At 41.6% G+C, this 20,445-nt stretch overlaps 2 protein-coding genes and 1 pseudogene across 3 annotated transcripts in view; 2 read left to right on the plus strand and 1 right to left on the minus strand.

The window, feature by feature from the left end:
* Positions 1 to 18,610, minus strand: part of GTF3C4 (general transcription factor IIIC subunit 4) — a 41,952-nt gene extending 23,342 nt beyond the window's left edge. The window contains exon 1 of the mRNA XM_069069293.1: positions 18,117 to 18,610. Coding sequence (XP_068925394.1) covers positions 18,117 to 18,491 — 375 coding nt within the window. The 5' untranslated portion in view covers positions 18,492 to 18,610. The remainder of the gene's footprint in view (positions 1 to 18,116) is intronic.
* Positions 9,105 to 11,341, plus strand: LOC138147089 (small ribosomal subunit protein uS5-like; annotated as a pseudogene).
* Positions 18,611 to 19,159: 549 nt separating the features above from the next.
* Positions 19,160 to 20,445, plus strand: part of DDX31 (DEAD-box helicase 31) — a 90,097-nt gene continuing 88,811 nt past the window's right edge. For both annotated transcript variants that reach the window (XM_069069294.1, XM_069069295.1), the window contains exon 1: positions 19,160 to 19,924. In XM_069069294.1, coding sequence (XP_068925395.1) covers positions 19,811 to 19,924 — 114 coding nt within the window. In that variant the 5' untranslated portion in view covers positions 19,160 to 19,810. The remainder of the gene's footprint in view (positions 19,925 to 20,445) is intronic.

Genomic DNA, 20,445 nt, shown 5'->3' on the forward strand with positions numbered 1-20,445 from the left:
TATATATATATATATATATATATATATATATATATATATATATATATGTATATGACTTTAAAAGCAAAAGAGAGCCACTAGATTTTAATGAGTGTAGAAGTGACACAGGTCTGTACTTCAGAAAGACCACTTTGGTGGAGTAAGGCAGAAATTCACCTGAACTCTCCCAAATTTACCTCCAAATGCTATAAAATAATGCCCAAAAATGAATTTTGGAGCAGTATAACCAACAAAAGGACAGGATGAAACAATTTTCCAGCCCAAGACAACTTAGAAGGTTGGCAGGAAAGGTTTGACTCACTTGTGTAAAAGGTGGGTACAATCCAATGCAGTCAGTGTTCAGGTAAGCCAGCAACAGGCTGTCACCCAGCAAGTCAGCAGCAAGACCCTGAGCCCTGGTGCAGGTCAGGGCAGCAGGCTAACAGCAATGCCCCATTCCCCTGGCACAGTAGGCCAGTGGAGAGGTTCAGCACCCCCAGTACAGCAAGAAACTTGGGGCAGTGCCCTCTCCACCCCAGGAGCAAAGTCCAACTTTAACATAAAATTAAAAGACACAAAAGAGGCTGGAAAAATGAGCAAAAGCGACAACAACAAAAGAACCTGATTGTAGAAGTTCCTATGGTGACAGAGAAGATCCAAAACACAAACTCAGAAGAGGACAACAATGTCAAAAAGCCTAACATGTGAAGGCTCAAAGGAAAATGTAAACTGGTATCAGGCCTCAAATGAACTCCTACAAGAGCTCAAAATGGAGAGGGTAAGATAAAATAAAGGAGAAAGAAGGAAAAACTGGGAAAAGAAATGAGAGTGATGCAAGGGGACCATGAAAAAAGAGTCAATAGCTTGGTAAAGAAAACACAAAAAAAATGGAAAAAAGATGTACAAAAATCCACCGAAGAAAACTCCTTAAAAAATTAGAATTGGCAAAAATGGAAAAGGAGGTACAAAAGCTCATTGAAGAAAATAATTTCTTAACAATTAGAATCAGGCAAGTAGAATTTAATGATTCCATGACACATCAAGAAAAAATCAAAAGAATGAAAAAATAGAAGAAAATGTGAAATCTTTCATTGGAAAAACAGCTGACCTGGAAAACAGATCTAGGAGAGAAATAATTTAAGAATTATCAGACTACCTGAAAGCTATGTAAAAAAAAAAAGGGCCTAGACATCATATTTCAAGAAATTATCCAGGAAAACTTCCCTAATATCTTAGATTGAGAGGGTAAAATAGAAACCGATAAAATCTACTGATTACCTCCTGAAAAAGATCCCAAAATGAAGACTCCCAGGAATATTATAGCGAAATTCCAGAGCTCCCATGTCAAGGAGAAAATACTGCAAGTAGCCAAAAAGAAACAATTCAAAAATCATAGAGCCACAGTCAGGATTACATAGAATTTTTGCAACTTCCACATTAAAGGTTTGGAAGGCTTGGAATATGATATTGAAGAAGGCAAAAGGCTAGGATTACAACCAAGAATCACCTACCCAGTGGAATTGAATATAATCCTTCAGGAGAAATAATGGAAGGATAACTTTGGCAACTGACTAGAAGATAGATTAAGAGAGACACTTAAGGCAAGGAAACCCACAAGAAGAGCACTGCAATAATCCTGGCATGAGGTGATAAGGGCCTATATCAGGGTAATGGCAGTGCCAAAGGATAAAAGGGGGAGGTATGGAAGAGAGATGTTGTGAAGGTAGAATGGACAGAGCTTGGCAAAAGATTAAATATGGTAGGTGAGAGCAAGAATCTGAAGATGACACCAAGGTTGTGACCTTGGATGAATGGGATGATGGTATACTTTAAACAGGAATAGGGAAATTAGTAGGGGGTGTGGTTTGAGGGGCAAAATTAGTTCAGTTTTGGAAATGTTGAGTTGAAGATGTCTGCAGGACATCTAGTACAAAATGTCCAGTTGGCAGTTGAAGATGCAAGGTTGGAGATCAGGAGAGGTTAGGGTTGGATAAATATATCTGAGAATTATCAAGATAGAGATGATAGTTGCATCCATTGGAGCTGATGAAATCACCAAACAAAACAGTACAGAGTGAGAAGAGAAGATGGTCCAGAAGATGGCCAGGACAGATCCTTGGGAGAAACCAGTAGTTAGTGGTGTAACTTGGATGAAAATGGAGTAAGGAAGACTGAGGAGTAATCAGATTTGTAGGGGAAGTAAGAGAGCATGTCATGAAAACCCAGAAAGAAGAATGTATCAAAAAGAACAGGGTGAAGAAAGGTAAAGAATGAAGATTGAGAAAAGGGCATTAGATTTGTTGATTTAGAGATCACTGATAATTTTGGAGAGCACAGTTTCAGCTGAATAATGGGGTCAGAAGCCAGACTGTAGAGAGTTAAGAAGAGAATGGGAGGAAAGGAAGGATAGGCACTAATTGTAGACATATTTCTCAAGGAGTTTAAGCACAAAAGGGAAGAAAGATACAAAGAGATAGCTAGATCAAGTGAGGATTTTTTTTTTGTGTATGGGGGAGACAGTCATGTTTGTAGGCAACAGGGAAGCAGCCTGTGTTATAGTATATCAGTAACCTTGAGTTATTAGAAATACAAACTCATGCACCTTAAGTAGATTGTCCTTGAGGAATTTATAAAAAAAGAAAAAAGCATGGATAGAAGTCACATGGAATGAGAAGAAAGGGAGGGACAACAATATGCGTTGGTGAAAGGAGTACCTCTGTCATGAAATCACTAATCCACCCAAGCATCAAATATAAAGAAGGTCTACATTTCTGGTTAAAAAACATAACTGCATAGGGGTGGCCAGGTGGCTCAGCGAGTAAGAACACCGGCTCCAGTGTTGGGATGACCTGGAGATCAAATTCTGGGCTCAGACACTCAGCACCACACCCAGAAATAACTGGCCGTGTAACCTTGAGCAAGTTACTTAACCCCAATTGCTTAAAAAAAACAAACAAACACAACTGCACAAGAATATAGCCAAATACAGTTCACATGAAACAGATTTGGAAGTTTTTGTTGATCATAAGCTCAATGAACCAATGGTAGGACAGAACTATTTTAAAAGCTGATGAATATTTTTGGTATGTTAATAAAAACAGTTTCAGATCAAAGTAAGTAATAGTTCTACTGTACTTATATTTATCTGGATAACGTCTATAGTTCTGAGTATCACATTTTAATAGGAACACTGACACACTGGAATGGGTCCAAAGGAGGGGCACCAAGATGGTTAGGGATCTGAAAACTAATTCACCTGAGCAACAGTTGAAGGAACTAAAGGAACTAAAAAATGTTCAATTTAGACAAGAGAATACTTAAGGCATATGAGATGTGTCTTGAAAAATCTGAAAGACCATTATCATGTAAGAGTAATTATACTTATTCTTTGTAGTTCTGAGGACAAAAGTAAGAAACAACTGCTGGAAATTACCAGGAGGAATATCTTGGTTCAATATAGGATAAATTTACTAACATTTATTGCTACTCATTAATAGAATATACTGTCTTACAAAGTAGTGAGGCTCCCTGTCATTGGAAGTATTCAAGTATTAGATAAGCTTGGTGATACAATTTTTCTTCTAAAGCTAACATGTATTTATTGTTATAATATCTACAAAACATTTCAGATATATCACCTCATTAGATCATTACATTTATCCCTGTTTTATAGATGAGGAAGCTGAGGCTCAGGAAGGCAAAGATGCCCTCCACAATCTGGCTCCCACCAATCTTATTTCACACTACTTTTCTTAATTTTACATTCTAGCCAAACTGAACAATCAACAACTGAAATCTGCCTCTCTACAACACCCACGTACTAAGTAGTACTGTCCTTTGGGGCCAAGCATGAGTCTAATTCACAAGCCAGTCCTTCAAATACTTGAAGATAGTTATTGTGTCTTCTCTTCTCCAGGCTTAACATCCTCAGCCTGCATTATTTGAAAACCCCTTACCAGGCTGCCAACTCCTCTGGATGTTGTCCAGCTTATCAATGTCTTTCCTAAAATAGAATACTTAATACCATAGATAGGGTCAGACAGGGAATAAAGTACAGGTATATACTATTACCTTTGGTTGCTATATCATACTACCAATTCATACTGAGTTTGAAGTTTTCTATACTGTAGAGATCTTTTTTAGATTAACTTCTTACTATCTCCTCATCCCCTACTTCTATCTGCAAAGTTAACTCTTTGAACACAAACGGACCATGATAAGGATAAATATAAAATCTTTAGTTTTGGCCCAGTATTCTAGACTTTTGAGAAGTACTAAGATCCTATCATCCAACATGTTAGCTGCTCATCCCAGTTTTGTGGCATTTGCTAATTTTATAAGTATGCCAGCTACAATTAAAAATTTAAATGGCACGGAGTCGAGCTCAGAATCTATCATTTCATTAGAGACCTTCTTAGAAGCTAATCTAGTCATCTGTGACTATTCTTTGGGTCAATCTCTCACTTGATTTGGTTTTCTCATATGTAAAATGAGAATAATACCTTAAAGTTATAAATGAGCTAATATATGCAAAGTACTTTGCAAACATTAAAGTGCTATCTATGAGTCATTCTTGCATGCTCAGTAAGTGTTTATGGAATGGAGGTGATTAATGTCAGCAAGTTTTAGAGGTGAGATTCAAACCCAACTTTCACTGGATTACAAGCATAACAATTTGTACTCGACTACAATGCTTCTCAAGAGCTGATAAAAATCATCTCATTTTCACCCCTATCTACCTCCCTCAGTGAAAAAATCAGTAACACATCTGTAAAACAACACTTAGATACACAAAGAGAGCTGCCCTTTCAAAGATTCCCCACTCCCTGAAGCTAGGAGGTACAGTGGATAGAGTACCAAGCCTGGAGACAGGAAGCCTTCACTCATCTTCAGAGTTCAAGTCTGGCCACTGATACTTACTAGTTATATGACCCTGGGAAAGTCACTTAACCCTGTTTGCCTCAGTTTTCCTTATCTGTAAAATGAGCTGGAAAAGGACATAGCAAACCACTCCAGTATCTTTGCCAAGAGAACTCCAAATGGTTGCACAGGACTGAAAACAACGAACAGTCACACTCCCTACAACCTCCTCACCAGTCAATAATTTGATAATGTTGATAACCATGTCTCCTAATATCTATTTTATGAATTAAATTTTCTTAAAGAAAGATATTTAGCTGTGAAATAAAAATAGCATTGGCCTAGGAACCTGGAAACCCAGATTCTCTGTCAGACTTTGGAACTAACTGGTTGTCTGCTGTTGGACAAGTCACTTTACATCTCTTGGCATCAGTTTATTCATCTGTAAAATGAGAGTACTGAACTGCCTGATTTCTTAGCTCTCTTCTTAATTTAGCATTACAGACTTCTTTCTGCAGCATGAATCACAGACTTAGAGAGCAAGAACCACAAAAGGGTATAACTACACCTTGAAGCAGAATCCTAAGTGAAAACTGCACCATAGGAAGGTTCACTTTTGGGAAACACAGCCAAGCTTGAAACATTTTAAGTAGTTAAGATTTAAATTCCAAGGACCACCATCAACAGAAAAAACAAAAGACAAATACAAATTTCTTTACATTCCATACCAATATATCATATTTTAAACCAAAGGGGGCCTCTTTTAGATCTGCAGAGACAATTTAGCATTCACGTTCCATACAATCATAGTTCCTCTAACAAGGATGCCAAATGAAATGGTGGCTTATATGATATGATATGCACACCAAATTTACTAAAAAATAGAAAATCATTAATTTACCCAGGTTAATATCTATTAAGAGTTGAAAATAAAGATTTTCCAGGACTACTTAGGCAGGATCTGAACTACGGACTGAGTCAAGTTCTTGAAACTTCTTTATAAGAATACTATGAGTTTTTTTTTTTTTATTTTAAAATTGATTTAACAAGTTTTTATCGGTTTATTTCACTCTGGGCCCTCAGTGAAACAAGGCAATCCTACTGTTTTTCCCTGGTTGATTCCCTCTCCCTTGAGCCACAGAAGCAGTTTCAAACTTTTCCTTCTCTCTTTAGGCCTCCCATCCTATTTCCTGTACCTACCCTTTCTGCTGGAACTTGAACTCATACTTCACTAACAACACTGAGACCATTTGCTGAGAGCTCCCCTCTTCACCTTACAACTCTATGATGTGAGTCCTCTATTGTCTATATCATCCTTCCCTCCAGTCTTTGATGATATGGATGCTGTAGCCCTTTTGCTTGCCAAAGTGAAGCCCTTTCCATGCATTTACATCTGATCTTTTCCCATCTTCTCCAGCAGACTGCCCCACAATATTCTCCAACCTTTTTCTAATCTTCTATCTTTCTCTATTGTTTCCTTCTATGCTTCCTACAAACATGGCTGTCACCCTCATCAGATCCTACCATGCTCTCCAGTTATCATCCTATATCCTTTCTCTTCTTTTTAGCTAAACCCCTTGAAAAAGGCATCTATAATCTCTCACTCTCTTCTAAACCCTCTGCAATCTGGCATCTGACCTCATCATTCAACTGAAATTGCCCTCTCCTCTCTAGGCTTTCATTACTATCTTCTCCCATTACTCTTTTCCTACATGTCCTACAGATGAATATGGGCTCTGGGAGCCCTCTGGAGCTCTCCTTGAGTCCTTGAGGTACAGGCTCTGGGAACCTCCCTGGGACTCTGGATTGAATCATCCCATTTGATGAGGCAGGTCTGTGGCTAGACATCCACCCTTGAACTGGCCTAGCCCACCACTGTCTGTAGCCTCCAGCTACTTCCCACCCTTAATCACTCATTGACCTCATTAACTCCTCCTGAAGACTCTCCCCAAGCTCCTCCTCTAGACCACCCCTAGATTCCTCCCACACCTTCTGTATATAAGACCCTATCTCACACTAGGTGTGTGAGAGCGCCATGGAAGAATGAGAGTGCCATACAAGAGTGAGAGCACCACAGAATGACCTAGCACAGCCTTACTCTGTGTCTAATGCAAGCAAATTTTAAATAAATTTTACTTTTCTTTGGCTGAGAAGACTTGAGTCGAATTCATTCGGCAGGACCTGGCGTGTTGGTATTTTGGGGTCTGCAGAGCAACCCTAACTCTCTTAGTGGGTACCCTCTTCACTACTACTACTCAGTATCTTTCATTGGATCTTCTTGCTTGCCATGCCTATTAATTCTGGGTGTCCCTGAAGGCTCTGTCCTGGGCCCTCTCCTCTTTTCTTTCAATCCTGTCTCCTCTATTTCCAGAGGTTCAATTGTCAGCTCTATACATTTCCAAAACAGAACTCGATTACCTTCCCTCCATTTCTCAACTTTCCTATTACTGTTCAGAGTATCACTGTCCTTCCATTCATCCAGACCCTCAATCTCACTGTCTTCCTCAATTTCTCACTATTTCTCATTCTCACTCACTCCATCTATCTAATCCATCTCCAAATCTTGTTATCTCTGAATTCACATCTTTCATACAGTCTCTTCTCTTCATTTACAAAGAAACCACCCTAGTACAGACCCTCATGGCCTCTTACCTAAGATTACAATGTTTTTTTAATTAGTATCCCTGCCTCTCTCCACTCTAGCCCATCCTCTACTCAGCCACCAAAGTGATTTATCTAAGATTCGTTAAATCACTCACTAAGCATTTATTAAGCATCTACTACTTGCCAGGTACTACTAAGTACTGGAGATACAAAAAGAAGCACAAGATAGTCCCTGCCTCCAAGAAACTCACAATTTGTATTATTTCGGCAGGGTCCTGCCGAATGAATTCGAGTCTTCTCAGCCAAAGAAAAGTAAAATTTATCAAAAGTTCGCTTGCATTAGACACAGAGTATGTCTGTGCTAGGACATTCTATGGCACTCTCACTCTTATGGCACTCTCATTCTTCCACGGCAATGTCACACACGATGTGAGATGGGAAGAGACAACAAACAAACAGGTACAAACAAGCTATATACAGCAGTGATGTGAGACTGAAATAGAAACAGATCTCTGCTGGGCCCACAATGACTTAGAAAACCACAAATGAATATTAGCTATTTTGTATTGTATTTTTATTTTCTTTAATATTTCCCAATTACATTTTAATCTGGTTGAGGCAGCTTTCCAAAGCTGTGCAAGCCTATGCCCATTCTCAGGTTTGACACTGTTGATATACAAGATAAAAATATATGACAAATAGGAAATAATTTAAAAACTGAAGGCACTAGAATTAAGAGGGGCTGAGAAAGGGTTCCTGTAGAAGATGGCATTTTTGTTTGGGATTTGAAGGACACCAAGAAGTCTACTAAAGAGTTGGAAAGCATGCCAGGCATGAGAAACAAGAGAAAATGTCTGGAGCTGAGAGATGGAGTGTCTTGTTCCAGGGACAGCAAGATGGTCAGTGTCACTGTATTGAAGAGCATGTGAGGTGATAAGGTGTAATAAAAACTGGAAAGATGGGGGGGGGGGGGAGGCTAGGTTATAAAGGATTCTAGGTTTGATTTTGGAGACAATAGGGAGCAACCGGAGTTTACTGACTAGAGAGGTGATGTGGTTAGTAAGTGCTTTAGGAAAAATACATTGGTGACTGAATGCAGGATGGATTGGAATGGGGAGAGACAAGGCAGGCAGACCCATCAGTAAGCTTACTGAAATAATCCAGGCATGAGGTGATGAAAGCCTATACTAGAGTGATGGCTGTGTTGGGAGAGAAAGGGGAGAATTCAAAAGATGTTGCAAAGGTGAAACTGACAGGCCTTGGCAAACAGACTGGGGGTGGGTGATGAGAGATTGTGAGGAGTTGAACAGGACTTTTAGGTTGTAAACCTGAGAGACTAAGAGGATGATGCTTCCCTCAGCAGTAATTTGGAAGATGGAGGGTGTGAAAGGTTTAGGGTAGGGGTGGGGGAACCTATAGCCTTTTAGGTCCTTGGGTGTGGCTTTTTGACTAAGTTCAAGTTTTACAGAATAAATCCTTTTATTAAGGGGATTTGTTCCCTTAAGTTTGGATTCAGTCAAAGAAGTTTGGATTCAGTCAAAGGGCAGCACTCAGGGACCCAGAGGGCCACTGTGGCCTCCAAGCTGCAGGTCCCCACACCTGGTTTAGGGGTAAGGATAAAGAGTTCTATTTGACACATTTTAATTTAAGATATCTACTGGACCTTCTACTTCTAGTGAACACCAAATGGTGGACGACGCCGGTGCTGCAGGAGGTGCGGGAGGCCCCGGGGGCCCCGGCGTCGGAGGCCTGTAATGTAATGTAATAAGAAGGCAACTTGCCAGGTTCAAAATACCAGCATAGGTGCTCTCTATTTTATTTAGTGACAAACCAAGAACAGAGAAGATCAAAACATGACATCATTCAAAATACAGCATTTACTAAGTGTGATTAAATAATCTCCAAGGACTACCCCACCCCAGGATCTTCCAATCATTCAATCAATTACAAAGTCCCAGTTCTAAAATACTACTCCACCCCTAGGCTATATACCTTAATTAAGTTCACCACAAAACCCCTCTTCTCAAATGGAGATTAGTTTCCAAACATAGGTAAAGAACCTTCATTTGTCAATCACAGAGCACAATAAGGTCAAAAGTTCCCCACCCCTGGATCACAATTGAATCTACCCCAGAGTTACATCAAGTTTAAACACAGCACTTAATACCCAAATGGAGCTCTTTTCTTCATCTTGACACTAGGCAAGTTCTCAGCAATCTTAGTTCCTGGGGAGACAAGGCTTAGCAAAGCCACAAGATACATTGCCAGGCCCTTCATGAATTTATCCTCTGTCTGTAGAACAGTCCTAGAACCCCTGAACACATTAGCAAAGCCCTCTCCCAGGATTTCTGTAAACATACAACAAGAAAATCCTTCTTCAGGGATTCTGAACCAACAGAAAGGCTCCCAGACCCCTGCAACAACAGCACTGTCCCTCACCAGTGGACAGTATTCACTCTGTCTGCAGGACAGTCTCCAGACCCCTGCAACAACAGCACTGTCCCTCACCAGTGGACAGTATTCACTCTGTCTACAGGACAGTCTCCAGACCCCTGCAACAACAGTACTGTCCCTCACCAGTGGACAGTATTCACTCTCTGTCTGCAGGACAGTCGCAGGCCTTCTTAGCGAACAGCCAGGTTCCAGGACTTCTTCAACAAAAGGACAGTCTTTCACCAGTGGACAAATCTGGCAAAATAACATCAAAACAGACAGACAAAGTACCAGCAAAACAGCCATGTCTCCTCAGTCCTTGGCAGCTCAGGGGGCAGGTCTCAAAAGTCCAGGGCAATTCAAAGCGGCCACCAGCAATTCTCTTAGTCTCTCTCTCTCTCCACGAGGTGCTGCTTCCAAAAAGATCTTCCGCCTCTCTCTAGTGTCTCTCCAAATCTACGTCACCAGCTCCTCCCAGTTCAGGACTTTCTTTTCACATCAAAAAGTCCATCCCACAGGTGGGATTAACAAGCTCTGGGTTTTAATACAATCAATTTGAAAACCAAGCCCAATACAGGGGAATCTCCACATTCCATTACTATCACAAGGCCGGGGCGGCTTCTGCGGTGGCTTCGGCAGTGGGGGCCGAGGTCGAGGCCGGGGCCACAGCCGCAGAGCCCGAGGAGGAAAGGCGGAAGACAAGGAGTGGGTTCCTGTTACTAAGCTGGGCCGGCTAGTCAAGGACATGAAGATCAAGTCTTTGGAAGAGATTATCTATCTTTTCTCCCTTCCTATCAAGGAGTCTGAAATCATAGATTTCTTCCTGGGATCTTCATTGAAAGATGAGGTTCTGAAGATCATGCCTGTTCAGAAACAAACTAGAGCTGGACAACGTACCAGGTTCAAGGCTTTTGTGGCCATTGGTGACTACAATGGCCATGTTGGTCGGGGTGTCAAGTGCTCCAAGGAAGTGGCCACAGCTATTCAAGGTGCTATCATTCTGGCCAAGCTGTCCATCGTTCCTGTGAGACGTGGCTACTGGGAGAACAAGATTGGCAAGCCTCACACAGTACCCTGCAAAGTCACTGGGCGATGTGGGTAGGTTCTGGTGCGCCTGATCCCTGCCCCTAGAGGTACTGGCATTGTCTCAGCTCCGGTGTCTAAAAAGCTGCTGATGATGGCTAGAATTGATGACTGCTACACTTCTGCAAGAGGCTATACTGCCACTCTGGGCAATTTCGCTAAAGCTACCTTTGATGCCATCTCCAAAACATACAGCTATCTAACCCCAGACCTGTGGAAGGAGACTGTGTTCACTAAGTCTCCTTATCAGGAATTCACCGACCATCTTGTGAAGACTCACACTCGAGTATCTGTCCAGAGAACCCAGGCAGCTGCTGTGGCAACCACATAGATGTTTTTTTATAAACAAATAAATTGAACTTTGCCTGCCAAAAAAAAAAAAGATATCTACTAGATATCCAGTTTGAGATATCTGAAGAGCAGTTGGAAATGTGAGACTGGAGGTCAGCAGAGAAGATGGGGCAGGACATGTACATTTGAAAATCATCAGCATAGAGATAATTAAATCCATTAGAGCTGATGAGACCACCAAGTGAAATGGTACATATAGAGGGAAAAGGAGAAAAGAACTCAAGACAGAACCCTGTAGAACACCTACAGTTAGAGGGCATATGGACAAGGATCCAGCAAAGGAATTTGATAAGAAGCAATCTGATAGGTAGGAGAACCAGGAAAGAGTGGTATTCCAAAAACCAAGAGAGAAGAGAATATCAAGGAAGAGAAAAATGATCAATCATGTTAAAGGCTACAGAGAGAGGTAAAGGAGAATAAGAATTGAGAAAATGTCATTGCTTTGGCAACTAAGAGATTACTAGTAATTTTGCAGAGAGCAGCTTCAGTGTAATGATAAGTTCAGAAGGCAGATTATAAAGCATTAAGAAGAGAGTGGTGCAACAAGGTGGCATAATGGATAAAGTACTAGGCCTGGAGTCAGGAAGACTCATTTTCCTGAGTTCAAATTTGACCTCAGATACTTACTAATTTACCAGCTTACCATTTGAGGTTGCATAACATAAGTCCAACTGGTTGTATGCTTTTCTTCAACTTTGTTCAGTAACACATGTGTAAAGGCAAAGGCACTGGATAAAGTTGAGGCTTGGCAGGTGATATGATAAAGTAACTAGTGATTCAGGAGAAGAGTTCAACTGCCGTTGAACTGATTCATCAAAGTGTAAAGAAAGATGGTTAGTACAGGGGAGATGGCCTTGGAGAGAACTGAGGCCACGAGGAATTGGAGGTCTTGGTCAGAGGGAGAAACGGTAAGTCAATAAATTATGGTCAGACAAGTGAATTCGGAAATCCTTGAACATAGAGGTGGTACATTTGTGGATGATGGCAAGATCAAAGGTATGACCAACTTTGTGTGTGGCTGAGATGTTGTGGAATATAAGTCATGAGAGGTGAACAGTTGAGGAACTAAGTGATTAGGATGTTTGAGGGAGTGTCAATATGTATGCTGAAGTCCCCTAGTATGAGAGCAGGCTTTGGAAAGAGAGAAAAAAATTGTGAGCTAAGTATTAAACTTGTTGAGGAAGGAAGGGGAGTGACCTGGAAGTCAACAGACAACAGCTATGAGAATTGGATGATAGATACAGATTGCTTGAACCATGCAGAAGAAAAAGTTACCAAGTGATGGAGGTAGGAGAACCTGGAAGTGGCAAGGGGGAGCAAGAAGTATTCCTTTTTTATTTTAATATTTTATTTTCCTTCAATCAACTGTAAAAAAAATTTTTAACATCCTTTTAGAAATTTTTTTTGAGTTCTAAATTTTCTTCTTCCATTACTTCCTTCTCCCCTCATTTAGAAGGCAAGCAATTTGATAGGTTACATGTGCTATCATGCAAAAACATTTCCATGTTAGTCATGTTGTGAAAGAAAACAGACCAAAAAAAGAAAGTAAAGAAAAAGTATGCTTCAATCTGCATTCATACTTTATCAATTCTTTCCAGGAGCTAGATAGCATTTTTCACCATAAGTCAGTAAGGAGTAATCCAACTCCCCCTTTTCAACCGCTGAGCCAAAGGGAATGAGTAAAGGTGCAGCTAATACTGAGAAGTTTTGACCATATCATATTTTTACTCAATAAACTCCAATGGCTCCCTATTACCTTCAGGATCAAATAGAAAGTCCTCTATTTGGCATTTAAAGCCCTTTATAATTTTATAATTTAAAGCCTTGGCTCCTTCTTGCCTTTCCAGCCTTTATGTGAAGGGTACACAAGCTAACTTGCTGTTGCTCACACATAAAATTTCATCTTTTGACTCTGTGCCTTTGTCCTAGCTGTCTCTTATAGCTGGAATTCTGTCCTTCCTCAATGCCATCTCTTAGCTTCTCTGGTTTCCTTTAACTTTCAGCTCAAATTCTTCTTTTTGTCATTAGTCTTTCGTGTTCCCTGCTGCTGCTAGTGCTTTCCACTCTAAGGTTATCTTCTACCTACTAACTGTATCTTGTAGATACTGATTTATATGTGGCCTTTCTTCCCACTATTCCTTATAATTTGTTTCTCATCACCTCACTCCTCCCTATCTTAGCTCTATCTGGCTCCACCCTGACCCTATGATCTGATGTTGAGCTATTTGAGAAAGTGGAATATTTTTTGCTTTTTCTTGGTGTCAACAGTGTATGGCATATAGTAAGTATCCAATCTGATTAAATGATACTCTAAGTGGACAGAACTTATATCCCCTTTGAATATTAACGTTCTAGTAGTTGAGTCCTATTTCCTATTCCACTCCCAAACTAAATCCCATAGGCCAGTGGACAGCTTCAATTTGTTTTATTATAATTACAATGCAATATCTATTTTTTACCCTAGCGCCAAACTTACAGGTAATCAACATCAAAGATCAGGTATTCCATTATGAATAACACTGAAGTCAAAAAAGTTTACAAGTTCTTTCATGATAGTTTTGAAAAGGGCACTCATCAAATCTGACACAATGCTGTTACTGTTACAAACTGACAATTGTTACAACTGTAAATCTAAGAGCTTTATTAAGGAAGTTGTGAACCTGGTACTGCCTTCCAGAAATTATTATGTAGTTCAACTCTTGCTTTGTCAACTTTTGCTTCTAATTCAGTGGTTAGAAGGCATTAAAACTACCCAAATAAATTATAGACTTGAAACATTATTTAATAATAAAACAACTAAGTTTCAATTCAGAGGTCTTCAACTTAGTACAGAGGTAACTGGTATCCAAGAATAAAGGGATGACAGTCTAGAAAAGGTGAATGAACACAACTACAGTCTCAACTTTCAAACACTCACAGTCTCTGATAATGAACTGGACAGAATATTGCTTTCCTTATTTCAGAGAGATGTGAGAATAATTGAGAAAAAATATGAAATTCATTAGAGATGATATTCAATTTCTTAGAAGAAAGCTTCTTTATAAATTTAAAGTATTATTCTGTGAACAAGAGATTAAGACAGGAAAACTGCTCTTTCAGGAAGGAATTAGTAAAACAAAATCAGTCGAGAAGCATTTATTAAACATCTACCATGTTCCAGGCACTGCGTCAGGTGCTAGGGATACAATACAGAGTAGAATAGTCCTTGCCATCAAGGATAGTACATTTTATTAAAGGGATAAAACACATTCACAGAGAAGTAAATACAGGATATATATATATATGAAATAAATTCACAATGATGAGTGGAGAAAGATACTAAGAACTGTGTTAATCAGAAAAGACTTCTTATAGGAGTTAGCACTTGAGCTGAGCCTTGAAAGGAGGTAGGAGTTCCAAGAGGCAGAAGAGGATGAGCATTCCAGATGGAAAGGACAGTCTGGGCTCACCTATGGGCTCTCCGTAAGTGAGGGATAGAATGTCATGTACAGGCTGTGCCTATGTACAGGCTAGTCTGACTAAAGTATAAAATGTGAGGGGGACCAAAGTGTATTCAGCATGGAAAAATGGGGGAAGTCTCATGGTGAATATTTTCAAACTAGGAGTTTCTATTTTATCCTAAAGGTAATGAGAGCTACTAAAGCTTGCTGAGCTTTGGGAATATCACTTCAGTAGCCATATGAAGGATGGATTAGAGATAGGCTGGATATGGGTAGACCAATTTAGAGGCTACAATAATAGTTCAGATGAGAAATTACAAGGCCTCAACTAGAGTGGTTGGGGTGTGAGGAGCAACACCAAGGACTTAAGAGATATTGAGGATATGGAACTGTCATTGATGCGATATGGGCCAAAGGGAGAGTACAGAATTGAGGATAACTTTTAGGTTGTGAACCTGGATTATCAGAAGAATGGTGCTGCCCTAGAAAGAGACAGAGAAATTAGGAGGGGTAGGTTTAGGGGGAAAGATAATGAGTTCTATTTTGAACATGTGGGATTTGAGATGCCTATGGGACATCCAGGGAAGTGAGAAAGTACAGGCAACAAGTATATATGCTGTCTCTCAAAGTCAGACTAGTTAAGAGAAGGGAGAACATAGGTTAGCAGTCTGGGGAGATGGTAGGGTCAACTTATTCAAAGTTTTTTTAAAGATAGGGAAGGTTTGGGCATATTTGTAGGCATCAAGGAAGAAGCTAGTGGACAAAGGTTGAAAATTAGGGAGAAGGGGCGGCCAGGTGGCTCAGCAAGTAAGAGCACCAGCTCCAGTGTCGGGATGACCTGGGGATCAAATCTGGGCTCAGATACTTAGCACCACACCCAGAAATAACTGGCCATGTAACCTTGAGCAAGTTACTTAACCCCAATTGCTTTAAAAAAAAATTAGGGAGAATTGGAAGGTGACAGAAGGAATAAGCTTCTGGAAGAGATGGTAGGGAATGAGATCAATGAACACAGGGTACAAGTAAAAGGACTGGTGATGGCAAGAAGGGTCACTTCATTATCTGAGATAGAAGTAGCGGAGAGGATGGGAGATAATGCTGAAGTGATCTGGTCTGGAGAATTGGGGAAGAAAGTAAACTAGACCCAATGTTCTCACTAGTCACCAGCAGAAGCTCTCTATGCTAGTAAGAATGATATCCTTAATGTCCCCTATATACATGTAACAATAAGCTGTTATTGTCGATAATTTTGCATAAAAATAATCTGCATTTTTACCACTGGTTCTTCTACTTCTTTGACAAGTTAATTCTATACTTTTTCCTAAGATCTAGCACAAAAACCCTCCTGTTCTCCACAAAGTGTCCATTGACTAATCTTAAATCTTTTTAATTTTTCCTTTTCTTTGAGTTCCCTTTAAGTATACATTTTTTTCTGGTCATGCTAGTATGATTTAATGTAAGACAGAATATGCAAAGAGGGCTGGAGTCAGGAGACTTGGGTTCAAATCTAGCTTCAGACAATTATATGCTGTTTGACCATGGACAAGTCTTTTACTCTCAGAATTTTAGTTTCTGATTTATCTGCCAAAAATTGAGATAATACTTGAAGTTTCGAAAGAAAATCAATTTTCAAACTTTCCATTCCTGTAAAAATGGGGTCTAGAGTGCAACTTCTTGAAAACTCTTCCTTTCAGGCATTTTGTTTCCTTGACTGTAAGCTCCTTGAGAGTAAGGACAACGTCTTTTATCTTCACTTCTCTGGGATAATTTGTAGTAGGCTGCTAGGTATACAAGATACTTTTTGAATTGTACTGTTTTATACTTACATCCAATCAGTTTATCCATATCTCCTCCAAGACCAAACTACAACATGTTCAATGGTATCCCTTTACCAATTAAAAAAAATTTTTTTTTTTAAAGCAACCGGGGTTAAGTAACTTGCTCAAGGTTACACGGCTAGGTGTTTCTGGGTGGGTGCTAAGTATCTGAGCCCAGATTTGATCCCCAGGTCATCCCGACATTGGAGCCGGTGCTCTTACTCGCTGTGCTACCTGGCCACCCCAACCAATTTAAAATTTAATACTGTTTTTTATTCAATAAGCTAATTTAGAAACTAGTCAGCAATACTCTTGAGGTTATGTCCAATGATCCCATGAATCATTTAAGATGGCTGCTACAAGCAATGGGTGTAAAATGTTAAATAATTTAAACTTTTATTTTTAAGGGAGGGATCCTGAACTTTCAAACCTTGAAAAGTAAGGATATGATCTTAAATACATAAAGGTATCTGCAGTCTCATATATTTGGGTGCAGCCTGCAACCCATCCATACTTGCCCAACCCTTGTTACTCTTGTCCAAGACCATCCATGAGTTTTTACAAGGAATTTGTTCAATGTGCTAGTAACCTTCCTTTATTTCTCCTGACTGTTAAGAGAATTTTTTTAATAAGAGGGAAGAGTAAACCCCCTGGCTAAAGAAGCACTAAATTAAGAATGTGAACCAAAAGATCTACAATTCTAAAATTTTATAACCATGATTATAAATATTTGAATAAAAACTTAGAACCGATTGCCCAAAACCATACATAGTAACCGCTAAGTAGAATGCAGTGCCTTCATAAGTTTTACTTTTTGGACGGTAAGTGGAAATCAATCTGTAACTGTGGATTATTTGAGTTTTGCTTTTACTGCAAAGTGAAGAACAGCTCCCATTTGTGGTCTGTGTGTTTTACCCATCTGCCCATCACTGAGGCACAGAAAACTTAATGACTAAAGTTACTGAGATCGTTGAAACAATTTTTAAAAGGGTCAAAATCCTTCCTCAAAAGCAAAGAGAGCAGCTCACTCTGAAGTAAACAAAGCCAGCTTCTGGGCCTGCCTTCCAGGAGCCAGTCCCAGACAATAGGAAGTGGCAGGCAATAGTGGTAGGTCTGGGGTTGGCTCAGTAGGGGTGGGAGAGAGTCAGTAACTGTTAAACGAACCGCAAGAAGACAAGACAGGTAAGACTTGGGGGCAGGTTTCCCGGAGGAGGGCGGGTGGGATGGGGAAAATTCGGGTATTCTCGGGGCGCGGGGCGGGGGGGGGGGGGTGGAAAGGGGGGAAACAGCTGTCCAGCAATTCTAGAGGGCAGACACAAGCAGTTCTTTTTCTCAGAACCAGGCCAGTGCCTCTGGTCAAGTTGCCCGGTAGATATCCACAGCAGCTGTAGAGCAAGGGAGTGGGGGGTGAAGGGGCAGGATGGGGGAGCAGGGACCCGGGTTCCCCGAGGGTGACTGACGATCTAGGAAGGGAAGGACGGAGGGAGGGAGGGGGGAGGAGGCGGGCGGCGGGTCCTGGAGGCCGCGGAGAAGGGGAGCCCGGGCTTACCTTGAGCAGGCAGCTGTTAGCCGGGGCGGGCACCGAGGTGCGGTGGATGACCAGGTCCTGGCCCGGGCTGTGCACGTCGCAGATGAGCTCCAGCACTGCGATGCTGCGGGCAGTGGAGACTGACACCCGATGGTCCTCGGACCAGGAGAGCGGCTCCAGGCCGCTGACGGGGTGCTGCAGCTTCACGGCCGGCTCCCGCCGCGCCGCCACCAGCCCGAAGCCGGAGCTGGGCCCCGCAGCCCCGGCTGCCCCGGGAGCCGCAGCCGCCGGCTCCTTCTCCCTCTTCTTCCCTTCTCCTTCCTCCTCTTCCTCCTCCTCCTGCGGCTCAGCCTCAGCCGCCGCGGACATCACCCGGGGCTCGTCGGACCCCGACATCTTTCCTGGAGCTGAAAGGCCCGATCCGGAGACGCGCTAACTCCCGCCGTAGTCGCCGCAGCCACAGCCGCCGCCGCCGCAGCCTCCCCCTCTCCCTCTCCCCCCTCCCTTCTTCCCGGCTCCCCGCGGCCAGGAGCGCCGCCGAGCCAGGGAGGACCCCGCTGTTGCCTAGCAACCAAACCCGGGCCTAGGCGACTAACGCATTGCCTGTCTAGAATGTGTCCCCTTTCTTTCGAACTACCACAGGCCAAGCATGTCTTCATGGGGATAGTTTGTGTTAGTTGGATGGGGAGGGGAAGGGAAATGAGAGGGGGTCGAGGCTACGGGAGCATCCCTGCAAAGATAAGATGGAATGTCAAGTAGCCGAGAGGAGGAAAATTTGGATAAATGGTAGTCGTCCCTCCTCTCTGCCTGGGGATCACTCCTTTAGCCAAACGCGAAAGCTGCGAGTGACCCAAGCGTCTTCCTTACTGAAGTGCAGATCACTCTCTGGGGAGGGGTGCCACTGATCCTTTGGAAGAAACTAGTCATGATCCTTCAGGTTCTGCATCAGGGAAATGGCTCCACAGAGAGCGATCCCTTGGCCTTTTTCCTGTCCCTAGGTCGTAGGAATGCAGGGTATTTTACAGACATCACCTCTTATATGGAGTCATTTTAATTTCCTCTCCTTTTCTTTGGTGGGGAGGACCGTGTGTGTGTGTGTGTGTGTGTGTGTGTGTGTGTGTGTTTGTAAACCATCCCCTTTCAACCCTAGGCAAGAAAGGAAGGATGAGAAACTCCTGCCAAACCACAAATAGACAAATCCATCAGACACAGAGCAGAGAGAAAACTTTAGGTATCCGTAAACTAGCCCCCTAAATGGAGAGGGCTTATACCACCCGGCTTGTAATATCAAGCAAGGTTCCTAAACTAAAATACACACACAACAATCTTGCTCTCCAATGTGTTATTCTCTCTGTTGTGTGTTTTTCACAGGCACACAGACGCTTCCAGACACTCAGACATTTAAATTTACTTATGGTTTGTTTGTTTAGTTCTATTTCTTAAGGAAAGTCTCTGGAGCATAAGAAGGAAAGAGATGAGAGTGACAGCCCAGGTATCTCAGTAACTTAATGACTAAGGAAGTGTTGGAGGCAGCTATGCCGGGGTCCTTTCGCGTAATTCAGGGCTATACTCCCTCACTGACATGTGGACTGGACTAGTCTGAAACTGACTACCATGAAGTTACCTCCTGCAGCAGCTGAGCGGGATTTTCTTTGAGATTTAGATCCATAGGCCTATTCTTCCCCACAGCCTGCCCATTCTGCCTTGGACAAGCTATGGCAGCAGATGAAGATTTACTTCTCAATATTTCGGAGGATTGGACCTTCCCGGGCTATCACCACCCAGAGCACAAGAAGTTCTCCAGATCCTTGGGAACCAAGGAGAGAAAGGTAAGGCTCTGTTCTAAATCTTGGAGGTTGTATTTGTTTGTGATACCCAGAGACTGCCATTCTGTTTGTACTGATTTGGTGATCAGGTTCACCTGAAAAGTGTTTGACTCTTACATCCCGCTCCCCCCAACCCCTTCCGCCATCCCTTTCTCCCTTCCTTGTTTGTTAGCTTTTTATCTGGGTAGTACAGTGGAAAGAACACTGGTTCAGGAGTTAAAGGCACGAATTTGCTTCTAACACTTACAACCTTGGTGACCTTAGGCAAGTCAGTTAACTTGCCTGTGCCTTGGTTTCCTCATCTGTAAAAAAAATGAGGGGTTTGGATTACATAGCCTCTGAGGTCCCTTCAAGCTTTAGATATATTATGATCATATAAGTTACCTTAGTTCAGTCATCCAAAAAAAATAAACTTTCAAGTTGGGTCTCAGCTACCTATTTAGAAAACCAAACTTAAGTTTAAAAGCTTGTAAAATGATAGGATGTAAGAGTTGGAAGGAATCTTAATGACCTTTGGGTCTGAT

Source organism: Petaurus breviceps, unplaced genomic scaffold (genome assembly GCF_028583685.1).
Source record: "Petaurus breviceps papuanus isolate PSGF00001 unplaced genomic scaffold, PetGlider_PUasm1.0 90779, whole genome shotgun sequence".
Classification (NCBI taxonomy): Eukaryota; Metazoa; Chordata; class Mammalia; order Diprotodontia; family Petauridae; genus Petaurus; species Petaurus breviceps.